The sequence below is a fragment of the Megascapheus bottae genome, chromosome 3, assembly GCF_031878675.1.
Source record: "Megascapheus bottae isolate mThoBot1 chromosome 3, mThoBot2.hap1, whole genome shotgun sequence".
NCBI classification, from domain to species: domain Eukaryota; kingdom Metazoa; phylum Chordata; class Mammalia; order Rodentia; family Geomyidae; genus Megascapheus; species Megascapheus bottae.
In genome coordinates, this window is record NC_143511.1 from 72,020,236 (window position 1) to 72,036,332 (window position 16,097).

Below are 16,097 nucleotides of genomic sequence, written 5' to 3' on the forward strand. Positions count from 1 at the left end.
TGGATCTGCAAATTAGAAGCAAATATTCATTAAAACAGCTGTTCTTTAACACCAAAATAATTAGACGCCATTTCCATGGTTATTTCCAACTCTTCTCACTTCAGGTACTTTTTTTCACCTATCAATGTGTTTGTGTAGACACTAATGCCAGGAATAGAGTTCAGCAACAGACCCCACAAAATCAGTTATGTGACAAGCAGCACTAAAGCATCTGTAAGGAGAGAAGCGTCAAAGTATCTAGTAACTCTTAAGCATGTGCACGCAAAATACGATTTAGCATTACTAGCTATGTAAAGACTTGGCTAGTCAAGTTAGTATATAAGTTCAAAATGACCTTCAGAAGCTAAAAGAAATGTAGCAAAACAGCTGTAAGCACTAAGGTTCTGGTGTCTTAGCACCATTCTTAGCACCAAGGGAAATCCAGCATATTAAATAAATATGGGGGAAAGCACAAAAATTGACAAGGTTTTAATCCTTGCCCTTACACCCTTGCTTTCTCAAGTACTTGTCCTGTTTGGCACCCCCCCCCCCAAAAAAAAAAAAAAGTATCCTGGCTACTGAGGTACTGAATGTGAAAGTTTGCCCCTAGTGGTAGGAAATACTGATTTCAAAAACACCAAGTCCTGAAAGGCCAATCTGCTGAGGAACATCCAAAGTTTGTTCCCTTTCCCCCCAGCCCAAACAAAAGCCAAAATTTCTCAAATGCAAGTCCATGACCACTTCCTTAAAATTCACAATGCTACAAAAGCTCACAATCATTTTTCAGTATCGGCAAGGAGGTTTTGACAAGAAACATTCAAGTATTTATTTGGAAATCCTTTTCCCAGTCAGAAGCAATCCCAAAATAAATCCAGGCAAGTTCCATTATTACTTACAGCAGTGCTTTTCCAACTGTGAGTACTAATCCAGTTGTGAGTTAGAAACTGAATTTAGTGGGTCTAAGAAATAGCAGAGAAATAGACACGGAGATAAAAATGAATCATACATTAACTATGTATTATTTCACAAAACATCTATTTGTTAAATAGATTGTATATTTACAAACACACATGCATGCGCGCACACACACACACACACACACACACTGCATCATGATATAATTTTATTATATGTCATAGTCAAAAACCTTAAAATACGTTGACCAAAGGAAACCAAATTTCCACCAAAAATAATGAACATAAAGATTCTTGGTGTTCATTTAAGTAGACACTACTAAATGTGTCAGTTTTGTGCTTCAGAATAGAAGGCAAGCCAGAGTTCTCAGCTTGCCATAAACACTTAGGTTTAAACACTTGCAGGCAGTTACCAGCAGAAAGAAGGGAGAAAAATTAAAGCAAAAAAACCTGGCTGCAATGATTTACTTGGAGTGATATCATGTTATCTTGAAAAAAAATGGAGGGAAAAAAAAAAAGTAATTCTCCAGATGGTTACTTAAAAGGCTTTCCTTTTACCTTTTAAATTCATATAGTTAGCAGAAAAATGACAGAAAATTTTTAAGTGTCATTACAGTTTTGAGATTACAAATAGTCTAAATCAAGGCAGTCTACTATTTTGGGGGGGGGAGTTGTTTTTGCAAAATGTATAACCACAGACATAGACAAAAAGAACAATGTTATCCCAATCTATTTTCATGTGCCTTCAAAGGGATTTCAGTAACAATTAGAGACTGAGTAATTCCCTCAGCCTATAAAGATGTTAAACAATCTAAAAATTAACTATCTAAAGCCATGAAAAGACGAGTTTGACTTTGAAGGGCCACGTAGTTGAGTCGGGCAGTCTGGCCCAAGGACTGGTGTACACCACCTTGGTTAGCCCTCATGTGGGGGATTTCTAGGGCAAATCAGGATGAACACTGATTTAGCAACAGGCTACCCCACAGAGTACACTGGACAAGACATGAACACCTGGGTCTAGAAACTGGGTCATCTCCATGTCTATTTCTTCAAGTGCAACAGAAGGGAATTAAACTATGTACTATGTGCTATAGAGGGAACCATCCTAACATAACTTCAGTTTGGATGCAGGTCTAGGACTTTTATTCACATGCCCTGTGATTTTGTGTATTCCTTTTACTATTATTATTAATTTTATTTTTGATGGTCCTGGAGCTTGAACTCACGGTCTGGGCACTATCCCTGAGCCTCTTGGTGCACAAGGCTAGTTAGTGCTCTACCACTTGAGCTACAGTGTCACTTCCAGCTTTTTTTGAGAAGTGTATTGGAGATAAGAGCCTTGCAGAGACTTTTCTGCCTGAGCTGGCTTCTGTGTGATCCTCAGATCTCACACTCCTGAGTAGCTTGGATTACAGGCTTAAGCCACTGGCACCTGGCATATTAATTCCTTTTAACTGCTACTACTTCTAGTCTCATTTATGAGCATAGCTCAAATATCTCAGATTCTAACTCATTTAGTACACATACTTATAAAACATTGATTAAAATAAAGCTAGTAAGGAGCAAAATTTAAGGCTTTTTATTATTATTATTGTTATTATTTCAGCCAAGGAATGATGCATGCTACAGATTAATCTTTACTTTTCCCCATGTGTTGTTTTTTTTTTTAAGAACACCATTTCAACCCCCAGAGACCATAGTAGTTGTTTGTATCTTCCCATTCCCCTTCACTCCAGATTTTCAAGTGTTTTCTTCAGAAATGATGCTTTTTCCTGCAGCTCGGGTCTGCTGTCTGTGTCCATAGTGGCTAAAGACTCAGTCAGGAGCACCCTGCATTCAGATGTCAAACTGTCCCACTGTCTAGATTCTGAGTGGAAAACCAAAACAAACAAAAAAATTCTTAGAGCACACTAGAACAAAAATATTGTTTTCCCTCCAAATAGCCTAATCACCCCTAAAACCATAAAGTAACTCCTTGATTAACAGACCTATATAATAATCACATGTTCAACAAGCATCTCAGTACCCGATTATTGACAATAATTTAAGGAAGTCATGGCACTGTGGCTCAAGGGGTAGAGTGCTAGCCTTGAGCTGAAGAGCTCAGGGGCAATGCCCAGGCCCAGAGTCCAAGTCCCACAGCTGACCAAAATAAAAAAAAAAAAAAAACAACTGTCAGCGCAAAACACCTACCATCAAATAGTCATTTCAACAATAAACAGTATATTAGATATACTGTTTAAAAAGACAAAATCACTTTTTTCATCAAAGGAAACATGTAGGATCTATATATAGATTGAAAATTTTAGAAACTAGAAAAATAGATCAAATCTTATTTATAAGAATTTGCCAGCTGGGTACAGTGGCTCAAGGCTGTAATCCTAGCTACTCAGGAGGCTGAGATCTGAGGATCAAGGTTCAAAGCCAGCCTGCGCACAAAAGAGGACCAGAGACTCTTATCTCCAATTAACCTCTAGAAAATGGGAAGTTGAGGCTTGGCTCAAGGGCAGGGTGGTAGCCTTGAGCTGAAGAGCTCAGGGACAGCACCCTGGCCGAGTTCAAACCCCATGACCCACAAAAAAAATTAAAATAAAATAAAAAAATTGCCACTTTCTAGTGGTATGCCTTCCTCTATTTTAATTAACCATAAGCCTAATTTTCTTAATCAATAATATGTTTAGTATGTATTAACACATACCAGGAAAAATGAGAAGTAATAAAAAAAAAAACCTAAGTACCAGCTCTTTTAATTCAATAGAGAATGGGATTATATGACCCTACTTTTTTTTTTTTTTTGCCAATCCTGGGGCTTGCACTAAGGGCCTGAGCACTGTCCTTGAGCTTTTTCAAGGCTAGAGTTCTACCACTTGAGCCACAGCACCACTTTCGACTTTTTCTATGTAGGTGATACCGAGGAACCGAGGAATCAAACCCTGGTCTTTGTGCATGCTAGGCAAGCAATCTACATTCCCCCAGCATTCTTAATTCATAGATTAAAATAATTTTTTCAGAAAGACGAGTAGAAAAACAGGCTTCAGTGACAAATACACCACATTAGTGGTCTTCTTTTACTATTAAAACTATGAACTATTTCAAAAAATTTACTTATCTAGATCAGACTTAAACAAAAAAGAAAAAGAAGAAATGGAATGAGTGAAAAAGAAAATAAAAAATTAGCTACAATCAAATTTGAATTCTCAAGTGAGTAACTGCTAAAGTGAATTCCTGATCTGCTATCCAGAGTGCCATTGTTTATTTATATGATGCATGTATGAGGTCTGCTACTTGCTGCCAATCACTTTCTATAACTCACCAAGATTAAATCAGAATTCATAATAGGAACAAAAACTTAATTATTTTGAAATTAGCCTAGCTTACTAATTCTTTACAATTAGCTTTATATATTTTACTTGCATTTAATACGAATGCTAAGAGGAAAAAAAAGCAGAAAATGAATTTCCAATACAGGTTTATGGTCTTCCAATCAGAACTATCAGGAACTCACCTTTAAGTTTTTTAAGCAGTAATTCTATCACAGACAAAGCTTCTGTTCTCACAGATGAATAGGTCTTATTTTCTAAAAAAAAAGAAAAAAAAACTCACACTTACATGTGTGCCTTAAAGATAGAAGCCTGAGATTAAGTTATTAGTGAAAGATGTTCAGAAATTATAACTCCATGTATCTACATTTGAATTTTGTTTTCCAAAGTAAGCTTTCACTTACTAATTGATCATCAAATATTTGAAATGTATAACTTGTCTACATTCCTTACTTTTGAAGGGCAGTATGGACCTCAGCCAAATTTACTAATCACTACAAGAAATGGTAATATTTAAAGCACCAATTTTAAATGTAGAAGACCAAAAGAGACTTGTCTCACACACATCATTATCTTCACATTATATTCCCATCTTTAGGTTTGCCTGATACATCTTCGTTTTACCAAAGAACATGTATACCTCTCCATGTTTGGAGCAATTCAGAGGTACCTGGACTGGACTCCTTTCAGGGCCACATTTGTTAGCTACCAGCTCTCTTCATTCATTAAAAGCACACTATCTCTAAAAACCACAAGGAAGCCAGGCGCAGTGACTTATACCTGTAATCCTAGCTACTCAGGAGGCTGAGATCTGAGGATCAAGTTTCAAAGCCAGCCCGCATACAAAAGGACCTGAGACTCTTATCTCCAATTAACCTCTAGAAAATGGGAAGTGGGGCTTGGCTCAAGGGTAGGGTGGTAGCCTTAAGCTGAAGAGCTCAGGGACAGCGCCCAGGCCAAGTTCAAGCCCCAATGACCCCCCCCCCAAAAAAAGAACCACAACTACACTATACTTTTTTGATATGTACTCTTCGGAATGGCATCAAGCTTACTATGAAACAGACTCCCAAGAAAATTAACATGCAACTAAGTCCACAGAAGGGAGGAGTGCTACAAAGAATGATGATGACCTGCCAAAGGATGGGAGATCCAGACTGAAAAGGCTTCCACTAGCATATCTGGGATAATCTCAGTAACAAATTAGAAAAATACAGTGTGGGCGTGGCTCAAATGGTAGAGCAACTACCTCGAGAGTACAAGACTTTTGAGTCCAAACTCGAAAACAGAAAGGGGGAGAGAAGAAGAAGGGATGATGAGATTATAAATACAAATCACTAGGGGGAATAGAAGGAATCCTGATAAAGAAACAGAAGAGAAGAATCTTGCTTACAACAAAACATCAATAAATAAATGCTAACTATGGAAAAAATACTAACAGAAAATCATCAATGTATGCTAAGTCTAGAAAAGGAATTCTGAGAAAAAAATATGTTCATGCCCTTTTAGTATCTTCTCAAAGACTGTATAGTCAATACAGGTTTGAGAGATTATTTGAATGGTTTTAAAAACTGTTCCCACAGGGGAGCATACTAGATGCAAGGTGAAAAATAGGGACAGTATAGTAAATTCAAGTCCCTTGACCAGGTAATAAGCATCACAAATCAAGACAGATGGACACTGTGTGGATGGTGATGTGAGAAAAAATACATCACCTGTGTAATAGCTCAAGTAGGGATTAACAAACTGACCTAACCATGAAGAAATGTTAAACAGAAACAGGTTCTGCTTCAAAATCATCAATGTCATATAGACAAAGACAAAAGCAAAAGAAGTGTTTCAGATTAAAAGAGACTAAATTCCAGACAAAAAGGAGATTACATTTAGTAAACTAGACTGCATTCCTTTTGTTTTGTTTTGTTTTATTTTGTTGTTCAGGTCCTGGGGCTTGAATTCAGGAACTGGATGCTGATCCTGATTTTTTGTGCTCAAAGCTAGTGCTCTACCACTTGAGCCATAGCTCACTTCTGACTTTTGGGGGGTTAAGTAGAGATATGAGTCTCATGGACTTTCCTGCCTGGGGTTTGCTTCAAATCACAATCTTCTGATATGAGCCTCTTGAGTCGCTAAGGCTTTTAGGCATAAGCCACTGCTCCTTAATGGAAAACCGACGGCAGTAATAATAATAATAATAAACATTGCTGACTTAAGTGACAAAACTAGAATGACTGGAAAAAATGTAATATTATCTAAAATTCATAACTATTTTGTGCTTATATAAGAATCTGCACTGAAGAGTTTAGAAGTAAAGGAACATGATGTAAGCAATATATTTTCAGATGGTTCAGGAAATGACATATACAAAAATCTAAAAACTAAAGTAAACCAGAAAATGTTAGTAGATAACTCAGTTAAATACATCCAGGTACGATATGAATTATTGTGGCAACTGATTTGTAAATTTGAAATTATATCTAAATAACTTTTGGGGTTTGGTTTTTTTTTTTTTTTTTGGTTCCAGTCCTGAGGCTTGAATGCAGGGCCTGGGCACTATACCTGATCTTTTGGGTTCAAGGTTAGAACTGTAACAACTTTGAACAGCATTGTCATTCCCAGCTTTTTGGTAGTCAGCTGGACATAAGATTCTCATGAACTTTCCTGCTGGGCTGGCTTTGAACCACAATCCTCAGATCTCAGCCACCTGAGTAACTAGGATTACAGGTGTGAGCCACTGATGCCAGGCTCCAAATAACTTTTTTTAAGATAATTATTACAAAAGTCTAACCTAGTTGTTTAAAAACACACACACACACAATTTCAAATTAAAATATTCCAGTTTGGGGAGACATGTAAGAGTACATATAGAACATATCACTAGTTGTTCTAGAAATTCAGTTTCTAGGGCAAAGTAAAGAATACCTTACATTCAGCAACTTACTTTAACATTGGGACCTGTTAAGCACTGGCTGGCATTTATAATCCCAGTTACTTAAAAAGGGTAAAAGCAGGAGGACCATGAGTTTGCACCTGCCCCAGGTAACATAGAGACACCCTTTCTCAAAAGAAAACTGAGAATGTGGCTCAGTGGCACAGAACCTACAAAGCATGTGTGAGGCCCTGGGTTCAAATCCCCACCATGGAAATTTATGATTACACCTCACCAATTTCAGATTAGTAGACTTACCTAAGGAATATGTGATTGATTTACAAGTCTCAAGGAGAATTTCAGTCAAAGCCTCAGGATCTGCATGTTCTTCTTCCAAAAGCATCAACCTACACAAATCGAAAATACCACGTATATGCTACTCATTGAATGCTACTAATTAGAAACATTTGCTGGGAAAATGTCTTCTGTGAGTCTATTTTTATTCGATTTTTTTTTCTTTCCTTTTTTGCTAGTCCTGGGCTTGAGCTCAGGGCCTGAGTACTATCAAGGCTAGACTTTCAAGGCTAGAGCGCTACCACTTGAACCTCAGAACCCCTTCCAGCTATTTTCTATATATGTGGTACCAAGGAATCGAACCCAGGTCTTCGTGCATACTAGGCAAGCACTTTACCGCTAGGCCAAACTCCCGGCCTGATTTTCTTTTTTCTTTTTTTTTTTCATATATATATTTTTTATTGTAATCAATAGAAGGGTTACATTATATTTGCCAGATAGAAGGTACATTAACTCACGTACATTAATACCCTTTCTCATGTCTTGGTCCCCATTTCCCTCCCCCCCACACCGATTTTCTTTTTTATTAGGCTATGTGTATCATCATGCCACTTTAGCTACTGGTTTAAAAGTACGTAAGAATTCTATTGATTATATGTAGTAGGCTAGTGGGAAGGTAGAAAAAGGGGAACAATTTAAAAAATAAAAATAAAAAACATGACACAAATTACCCCTGAAAAAAGGCGTTCATTGACTGCAGGACACCTAGCTGCACTTTCCAAGTACTGAGTCTCAGCCGTTCGCACATTAGCTTGCACAGTTCCTGACGATAACAACCTGGGGGAAAAGCAACATAGGCCAGAGAAGGGATGTAGGTGGGAAGGAAGTACAAAGAATAAGTGAGCAACAGACATCCCACAGGAAGGGAAGGAGGGGGAAGGAGATGAGGGAGGGGAGGGGAAGGAGGAGAGGGAACAGAGTGAGGAGTGGGGAGAAGAGGGAAGAGAGGGGAGCGGGAGAGGGAGAGAGGGAAGGAGGGAAAGAGAGAAGAGAGAGGGAAAGAGAAGAGTGAAGAAAAGGGGGAGAGAAGAGAGATGTTGAACAATAAATGCTTTTAATTAAAGACATACTTTTCACTCAAACTTTTAGCATGATTTTGTAACCAAACTGCAAAAAGAACCTCTCTTCACATCCTCTAAATTTCATTTAACTGTTCAAAATTGTTTGCTTTCAATGCATTTCATCTTTCATGAACTTAGAAGCTTAACCACACTCACCTTTGCTTTAAACTCCCTGAATCATACCACAGAGAGCTAGTGATGCCAGCTGTAGGCTCAAAAAGAGTCCTTTAATCTTTAACTCACTGTGCCAACTAATTAGTACTATCATAGTGGATAAATCAGGTATAAAACTCAACAGAAGATTAATTTTATTTATTTTTAGTTTTTAATTTTTTTGTTGGTCATGGGGTTTGAACTCGAGGCCAAGAGCAGTTTCTGAGCTCTTTTTGTTCAAGGCTTAGTGCTTCACCACTTTGAGCCATAGCACCACTTCCGGTTTTCTGATGATGAACTCCAGATCAATCTCTCCCAAACATTCTTACCCAAGCTGGCTTTGAATTGTAAGCCTCAACTCTCAGTCTCCTGAGTAACTAGCTAGGATAACAGACATAAGCCACTTAAAATGTTTATGGATTCTTCACAGTAGTTAAGATCTTAAATAAGATTTTTATAGTCCTCCATCTGCAAAACCATGGTTGTTGTCTCAAAATTCCTACACTATTGTACTTAACCCTATGCTTCAGAATTTAACTATATAAGAAGGTAGTCTTTAGGGCAGGGAGTTTGGCCTAGTGGTAGAGTGCTTGCCTAGCATGCATGAAGACCCGGGTTCAATTTCTCGGCACCACATACATAGAAAAAAAGCTGGAAGTGGTGCTGAGACTCAAGTGGTAGAGCTCTAGCCTTGAGAAAGCCCAAGGACAGTGCTCAGGCCCTGAGCTCAAGCCCAGGACTGGCAAAAAAGAAAAAAAAAAAAAGAGAGAAGAAGGTAGTCTTTAAAGAGGGGCAAATTAGATGGGTCCTAATCCAATATGACAAGAATCTTATAACAGATTGAGACACAGGGACATGGAGGAAAGCTACTCACAAGCCAACATATTCACAAGCCAAGGGGAGAACTCTCATAAGAGATCAATTCTGCTGACACCTTGATCTTGGACTTCTACTGTCCACAACTGTGAGAAAATAAAATTCTGCCTTTCAAGCCATCAGTGTATGGTACTTTCTTATGGTAACCCTAGTAAAATAATGTAACAATCCATGAGATTATTTACTAATGTAGGAGGAAAATTTATACTCGATAATTTCATTATTCAATCAGGGTCTATAAGAGATACTAATAGGTCACAAAGAAAATCTGTTCTTAGTAAGTGACTTCTGGTTGTATCAATTTTTTTTTTTGGTTGGTTGTAGGACTTGAACTCTGAACCTGGGCATTGTCTCTGGGCGCTTCAGCTCAAGGCTACCTGCCCTACGCAACAGTGCCACTTCCAGTTTTCTGGTGGTTAATTGGAGGTAAGAGTCTCATGGGTTTTAGTGCCCAGACTGGCTTTGAGCCTCGATCCTCAGATCTCAGTCTCCTGAGTAGCTAGGAGGTTATAGGCATGAGCCACCATGCCCAGTTTTGGTTGTATCATTTCTTCAAATGGAGGTTGTGGTACTTACGTTGAGTCTCCACGTTCCTAGGCCAGGCTTTGCCCAGGCTCTCGAAGGCACCCAGCAAGGACTCCAGCTGCAGCTCCCTTTCCTTTTCATTTTCATCTCCAGTTTTGGTTGTTCGAACTCCTATGCTTTCAAGTGAGTTCTATGACATCATTAAAGAGAAAACAAAGCCAAAGTTAAGACTTTCTTCTCCAAAATCACTAGTTTATTTTTATAGCAATTGGAGTCCCAAAACAGAAGATGCTGACCAAGAAACTAAAAGCAAAATTCCATATCAATTTTATTTGTAATAAAAATTTTAATAGGAAGCTGGGAATGGTGAGGACCTGAGATTCTTATCTCCAATTAACCTCTAGAAAACGAGAAGTGGGGCTTGGTTCAAGGGTAGGGTGAGTAGCCTTGAGCTAGAGTTCAAGGACAGCACCCAGGCCAAGTTCAAGCCCCATGACCACCCCCCCCCAAAAAAAACTTTTAATAGAAATGCACATCTCTAACAAATCTAGGAAATGTTTATCAGTAAACTAGAGTGGTAAAAACATTGTATACGCAGTATTCTGAATACAATCTAAAAGGACCTGAATTAGATTTAAATAGTTAAATATGCTCTGAAATGATCTTCTTAATAAACTGGGAAAGAAACCAGAAGTAATCAACCAGCTAGATGGTGATAAAATCTGTATCTCCCATATACACTACCATTATACATTATAAAAGTTATCTTTAAGTAGTTGTACAAAGGAGTTGCCATTTAACAAAGCAGTTTATGAATAGTATGCATCTTGATCAATGTCATCCCTTTCAATAATGTCACTCACCCCTCCAAACCCATCCCTTCCTTCACTTTTCTTAATTTTGTAGGATAAACATGGAATTCTTGACTGCATTCTCCCCTTCTCCTCTTCATTTCTCTCATTATGTATTTAACATGATTTAAGCACTTTTTTTTTACTGAAAGAAATCAACTATAAAGTCGCAGCAACACAAAAAATAATAATACTATTTAAAATACTTCATGTTCCATGAATAAATAGGTAAGCTGCACACACCCAGTCTTTTAAAAGTAAGTACTTCAAAAGCCAGGTGGCTCACACCTGTAATCCTAGCTATTCACGAAGCTGAGATCTGAAGATCCTGGTTCAGTTAACCACCAAAAAGCTGGAATAGAGCTATGGCACAAAATGGTACAGCACTAAAGCTCAGAGACAGTGCCTGAGTCAGCACACACACACAAAATGTCCAAATAAAACTAAAGGTTATACCAAGTGCCAGTGGCTCACACCTATAATTCTAGCTACTCAGGAGACTGAGATCTGCCAATCTAATTGCGAAGCCAGCTTGGGGAGGAAAGTCCATGAGCTCTCCAATTAAGCACCCAAAAAAATTAGAAGTGAAGCTATAGCTTAAGTGGTAGAGAACCAGCCTTGAACAAATAAGCTCAGGGACAGCAGCCTGGCTCAGGGTTCAAGCTCTAGGACCAGCACACACAGAAAGAAGGAAGGAAGGAAGAAAGGATGGAAAGAAGGAAAGAAGGAAGGAAGGAAGGAAGGAAGGAAGGAAGGAAGGAAGGAAGGAAGCTGGACACGGTGGCTCATGCCTATAATCCTAGCTACTCAGGAGGCTGAGATCTGAGGATCAAGGTTCAAAGCCAGCCTGGGCACAAAAGGACCTGAGACCTTATCTCTCCAGTTAACCTCCAGAAAATGGGAAGTGATGCTTCCTTGGCTCAAGGGTAGGGTGGTAACCTTGAGTTGAAGAGCTCAGGAACAACACTCAGGCCCAGGGGTAGGGCAGTAGTGCCCAGGCTTTAAGCACCATGACTGAAAGAAAAAGAGAGGGGGGGGGAGAGGGAAGGAGAGAGGGAAGGAGAGAGGGAAGGAGGGAAGGAGGGAAAGAAAAGAAAAGAAAAGACTTTTGTTTGAAACAAAATCTTCGAGTGCATTGCAGTGGTGACCCACTTGAGCTACAGGCTCTCAGTCTTCATTCTGTCTTAATAAGGGATCTCCATCAAGTGTGCATGGCAAGTTTACTGCAACAGTGGTTCATTCACTACCAGCCTACTTTCTCCTTCATAAAGGGACAATGCCATCTAGAATGAAGGTTATCACTTCTAGACTCATCTACCACCAGGTGTGGCAATTGTAGTACAGAACTTGCCAGTGTGGCATAAATGCAAATATCATGCACTGATGTCTCAAACCTTCCTTTAGAGAAGTATCCTGTGAGATTCCTTCATCATGGTCTTCTCATTAAACCTAGGATGATGGGTAAGGAATAGGAGTAGCCAAACTGGCGACTATAGTTAACCAGAATCCATGAAGGCTGTGAGGCTCTGAACTATTATATGGAAGGCAAACTTTTATCTTATATGAGGCCAGGATATTTTGAGCTATTCTGATACTTACAGCTAAAATAATCCTAGTTTAAAAAAAAACAACAACATACATTCAGAAGCCAGGACAATCTTTAAAAAATGTTAAGGATGAACCAGACCTGATAAAGATAGAGGTGGCTATTACCTTCTTGATGAGAGGTATGACAATGTCAGAAAACTCCTGGAACCTGTCTTCTTTGGTGGCCTTTAGAACATCAGCTGCACAGCGGATTGCTACCATCTTGTATTTGAGGTTCTCTTTGCAACATTCCTTCAAAACAGCTTGAAGAATTTCATTTATGCTGGGTTGATTGGGCACAGACTTTTCCAGCTCTGTACTACAGGATCCATACAAAAGCATCAGACCAGTTAATAAAGGCTGCCGCTTACGCTTCAGGTTAAGAAATGGCATCTTCTTTCAAAGAACATTTACCTGCATGCTGTCACCACACAGGCAATGGCTTTCAATAGTTCTTCCTGAAGGGAGGAAAGATGAGAGAATACTATTAAGTCACATTCTCTTTCCTATGACTCCAATGATTTCAAGAATATTAAACTGTGATAACGAAGAGTACTAAGATGCATCTTGTCATCAATGTGCTTTACTGTTAGAGGCACATACACCAAAATTTATCATCTCTATTATATAAAAGATTGAGAATTGCTCTGACCAAGGTAAGGTGGCAGAAGTGTCAGATCATAATTACATCTGAACTCAACATCCAGTAATATTCCCACAGTATTTCACTGGCAACCAATGGCCTTTACTAAATCCAGTAAGGCATTACATAGTGCCACAACATCATGCTCTCCAGTGAATGCTCACTGTCTGCAACCTCCTAGAGCCCTTCTGTAAAAGACATGGTCTCTGGCCAAGTATGTAGCTCATTTCTATAACCTCAGCTGCTCAGGAGACAAAGTGTAGAAGGACCAAGGTATGAATGAGGCCAGCCTGTGTAAAAAAGTTAGTGAGATATCATCTCAACAAAGGAGCCCAGTCCAGCAGTGCACATCCCAGGCAAACAGGAAGCATAGGTAGGATGATCATGGCCCTAGTAAGCATGGGCAAAACATAAAATCTAAACTAAAACAAAAAGGGCTGAAGCTTGCTTCAAGTGGTAGAATACCAAATCCTAAGTTCAAACACTACTAAGACATACACAGAGCTGTTCCTAATTCACATGCCCCAGATACGGGCATCTGCAGTCCCAGGATTAAAAAGAGTTTCTCTGACTTTTCATCTGGCCTATCCTGAACTAGTTATAGGGTCAATAGGTGCAACAACCTTGTTTAAGAGGTAATTTGTAAGGCTGAAAATGTAAAATACATCAATCTCTAGCATGTCTATGCATTATTTCAAAGATATGTGTGTTATTCTTTGTAATGAAATACCATAATCAGGCAATGTTTACCCAATCTCCCATTGGCCAGCAAATCTACTTTGCAAAAATATTACACCTGAAGTCACATAAAACCAGCTTCTTACATTTATTAAAAATGAAAGGCAGGGCTGAGAGTTGGGCCTAGTGGTAAAGTGTTTGCCTAGCATGCATGAAGACCAGGGTTCAATTCCTCAATACCACATATATAGAAAAAAGCTGGAAGTGGTGCTGAGGCTCAAGTGGTAGAGCTCTAGCCTTGAGAAAGTCCAAGGACAGGACTCAGGCCCTGAGCTCAAGCCCAGGACTGGCAAAGAAAGACAGAAAGGGGGGGGGGGGAGTGGAGGGAGGGAGGGAGGGAGGGAGAGAGGGAGGGAAAGAGGGAGGAAGGAAGGAAGGAAGGAAGGAAGGAAGGAAGGAAGGAAGGAAGGAAGGAAGGAAGGCAGGCAGGCAGGCAGGCAGGCAGGCAGGCAGGCAGAGTCATAAGCCTTTAAGGATACCTTACAATTTAACTGGGCATCAATGGTTTCTTTACCTTTCCTGCCCATGTTCTTCCAGCCAGGCCTTGCAGCAACGCACTCAGGATCATCCCCAGATACGGAGGTACAAGACTGCTGGTTTGTTTCGCAATTGATGCCATGGCAATTGCACCTTGGGCTTTCATTTTCCAGGACTGAGACTGTAAAGCCTTCTGGGTAATTGCAATCAATTCTGGCAGGTATAATCGAATACCTCCAAAAGAACCTAGGTTAAAAAAAAAAAAGCAAATTTAAAATACCTCAAGTACCAGGAAAAATATTTAAATGATTTTTCTTTTTTTTAAGTCAGGGGCTTAAAGCAGTGATTGTCAATTGTTCAACTGTCAACAATCTTAAAAAGAGATAATAGGAGATGTGGCTTCTTTTTGTATGACAAGGTAAAATGCTGAGAATGAAAGCAAGAAGAATTGGAAAGGTAGTCTTATCTCTGCCAATTATACTCAGCAGTGTGCATAATTTTCATTGACATCTCACTGAGGAAGATTAACTCTGCTACAATTGTCAAATTCAGAACTTTAGAAGGCAGATTAAAGCATCAATCCCTTTACTATATCACTTCAATTTAAACAAATTGTAACTTTTTTATAGTTATCCTTTACATTGTTCTTTCTACCCATGTTACGGAACTATCTTCCTGTTTCATTAGTTGTGCCATTCCTTCCATCATTTTAAACCTTGAGACAAAGTTTTACCATTCAGAGAAGAATTGTAATATACCATTCTGCAGAACAGAGACCTTTGCTAGCATGGTGCGGATTGCTTCAGCTGTCTTATTTTCTTCTCACATATGTCTCTCATTTCCCATTGTATCTGCAATTGTTGCCAGTTTTGCTACAGATGACAATTCCTAGTCTCACTTGTCTCCAGAAAAAAAAAAGTATCTATAATGCTCTGGAAGATGTAACAGGTTTTACATCTGTTGGTATACTTTTAATCTTAATACTGGGAGAATGTTTATTATGAAACTGTTTACAAAAATGTAGGATTAGAACTGTAACCTAGAATTTAGAAGAATATAAGCTCTTACATACTTAATCTCAGAACAAAAATAGGAGTAGAAGATACAGTAACTTGTGAATACAGAACTGTTTACATGCTCAGTAACCTTCAATAACAGAAGAAAGTCATCTCAAAATGGATTTATAGAGCAATAGCCCATTCTGATTGCATAATCAAATCCAAGAAAGAAATAATTGTCTATGGGAACATACCTATTGCCCTTCATGTGCTGCACAAGAAAACACATTCATAAAAAAAAAGAAAGGAAGAAAGAAAAGAAAAAAGAAAGTACATTCACCAGGCCAACAGATCTGTTCAATATACTAGTGAACTAATCCCGCTGTGATTCTTCCTTGTTCCTCCTGTGTTGGCAGTGGATAGGCCAATGGATTAACTGGCAATATGATGGGTGACCACTTAATGCAATATGTAGGTCATCAAGAAACCAATCTGCATTTTTTAACTACAAATACAATGCTAAAATTAAGTACTGAATGGCCAAGAAAACACCAAGAAGCAATTCTGTGAACACTGTCAACACACTGAACTGAATGTACTAGTTCTCCTCATATGAGTACATCCTTACTTGGAATTTGCTGCTACTGCTGGTTCTTGGGTTCCTTTTTCTAATAGCCCTGAAACTTATTAACTATTTGTCTTTCTCCATAGTATGATTACCCAAATAAATGGCTTTTGAAAGGGACAGAAGAATCACT

General features: G+C 38.8%; 1 protein-coding gene across 5 annotated transcripts in view; it reads right to left on the bottom strand.

The window, feature by feature from the left end:
- Positions 1-2,449: 2,449 nt before the first annotated feature.
- Ecpas (Ecm29 proteasome adaptor and scaffold) overlaps positions 2,450-16,097 on the bottom strand; it is a 117,177-nt gene continuing 103,529 nt past the window's right edge. For 4 of the 5 annotated variants that reach the window (XM_090330424.1, XM_090330421.1, XM_090330422.1 and 1 more), the window contains 6 exons: positions 14,379-14,587; positions 12,898-12,941; positions 12,610-12,802; positions 10,097-10,235; positions 8,102-8,207; positions 7,021-7,483 (listed from right to left, as the gene is read on the bottom strand). In XM_090330424.1, the coding sequence (XP_090186550.1) occupies positions 7,150-7,483; positions 8,102-8,207; positions 10,097-10,235; positions 12,610-12,802; positions 12,898-12,941; positions 14,379-14,587 (1,025 nt within the window). In that variant the 3' untranslated portion in view covers positions 7,021-7,149. Of the gene's footprint in view, positions 2,761-4,398; positions 4,471-7,020; positions 7,484-8,101; positions 8,208-10,096; positions 10,236-12,609; positions 12,803-12,897; positions 12,942-14,378; positions 14,588-16,097 lie in introns of those variants that run through there. The other variant, XM_090330425.1, reaches the window with a different exon arrangement.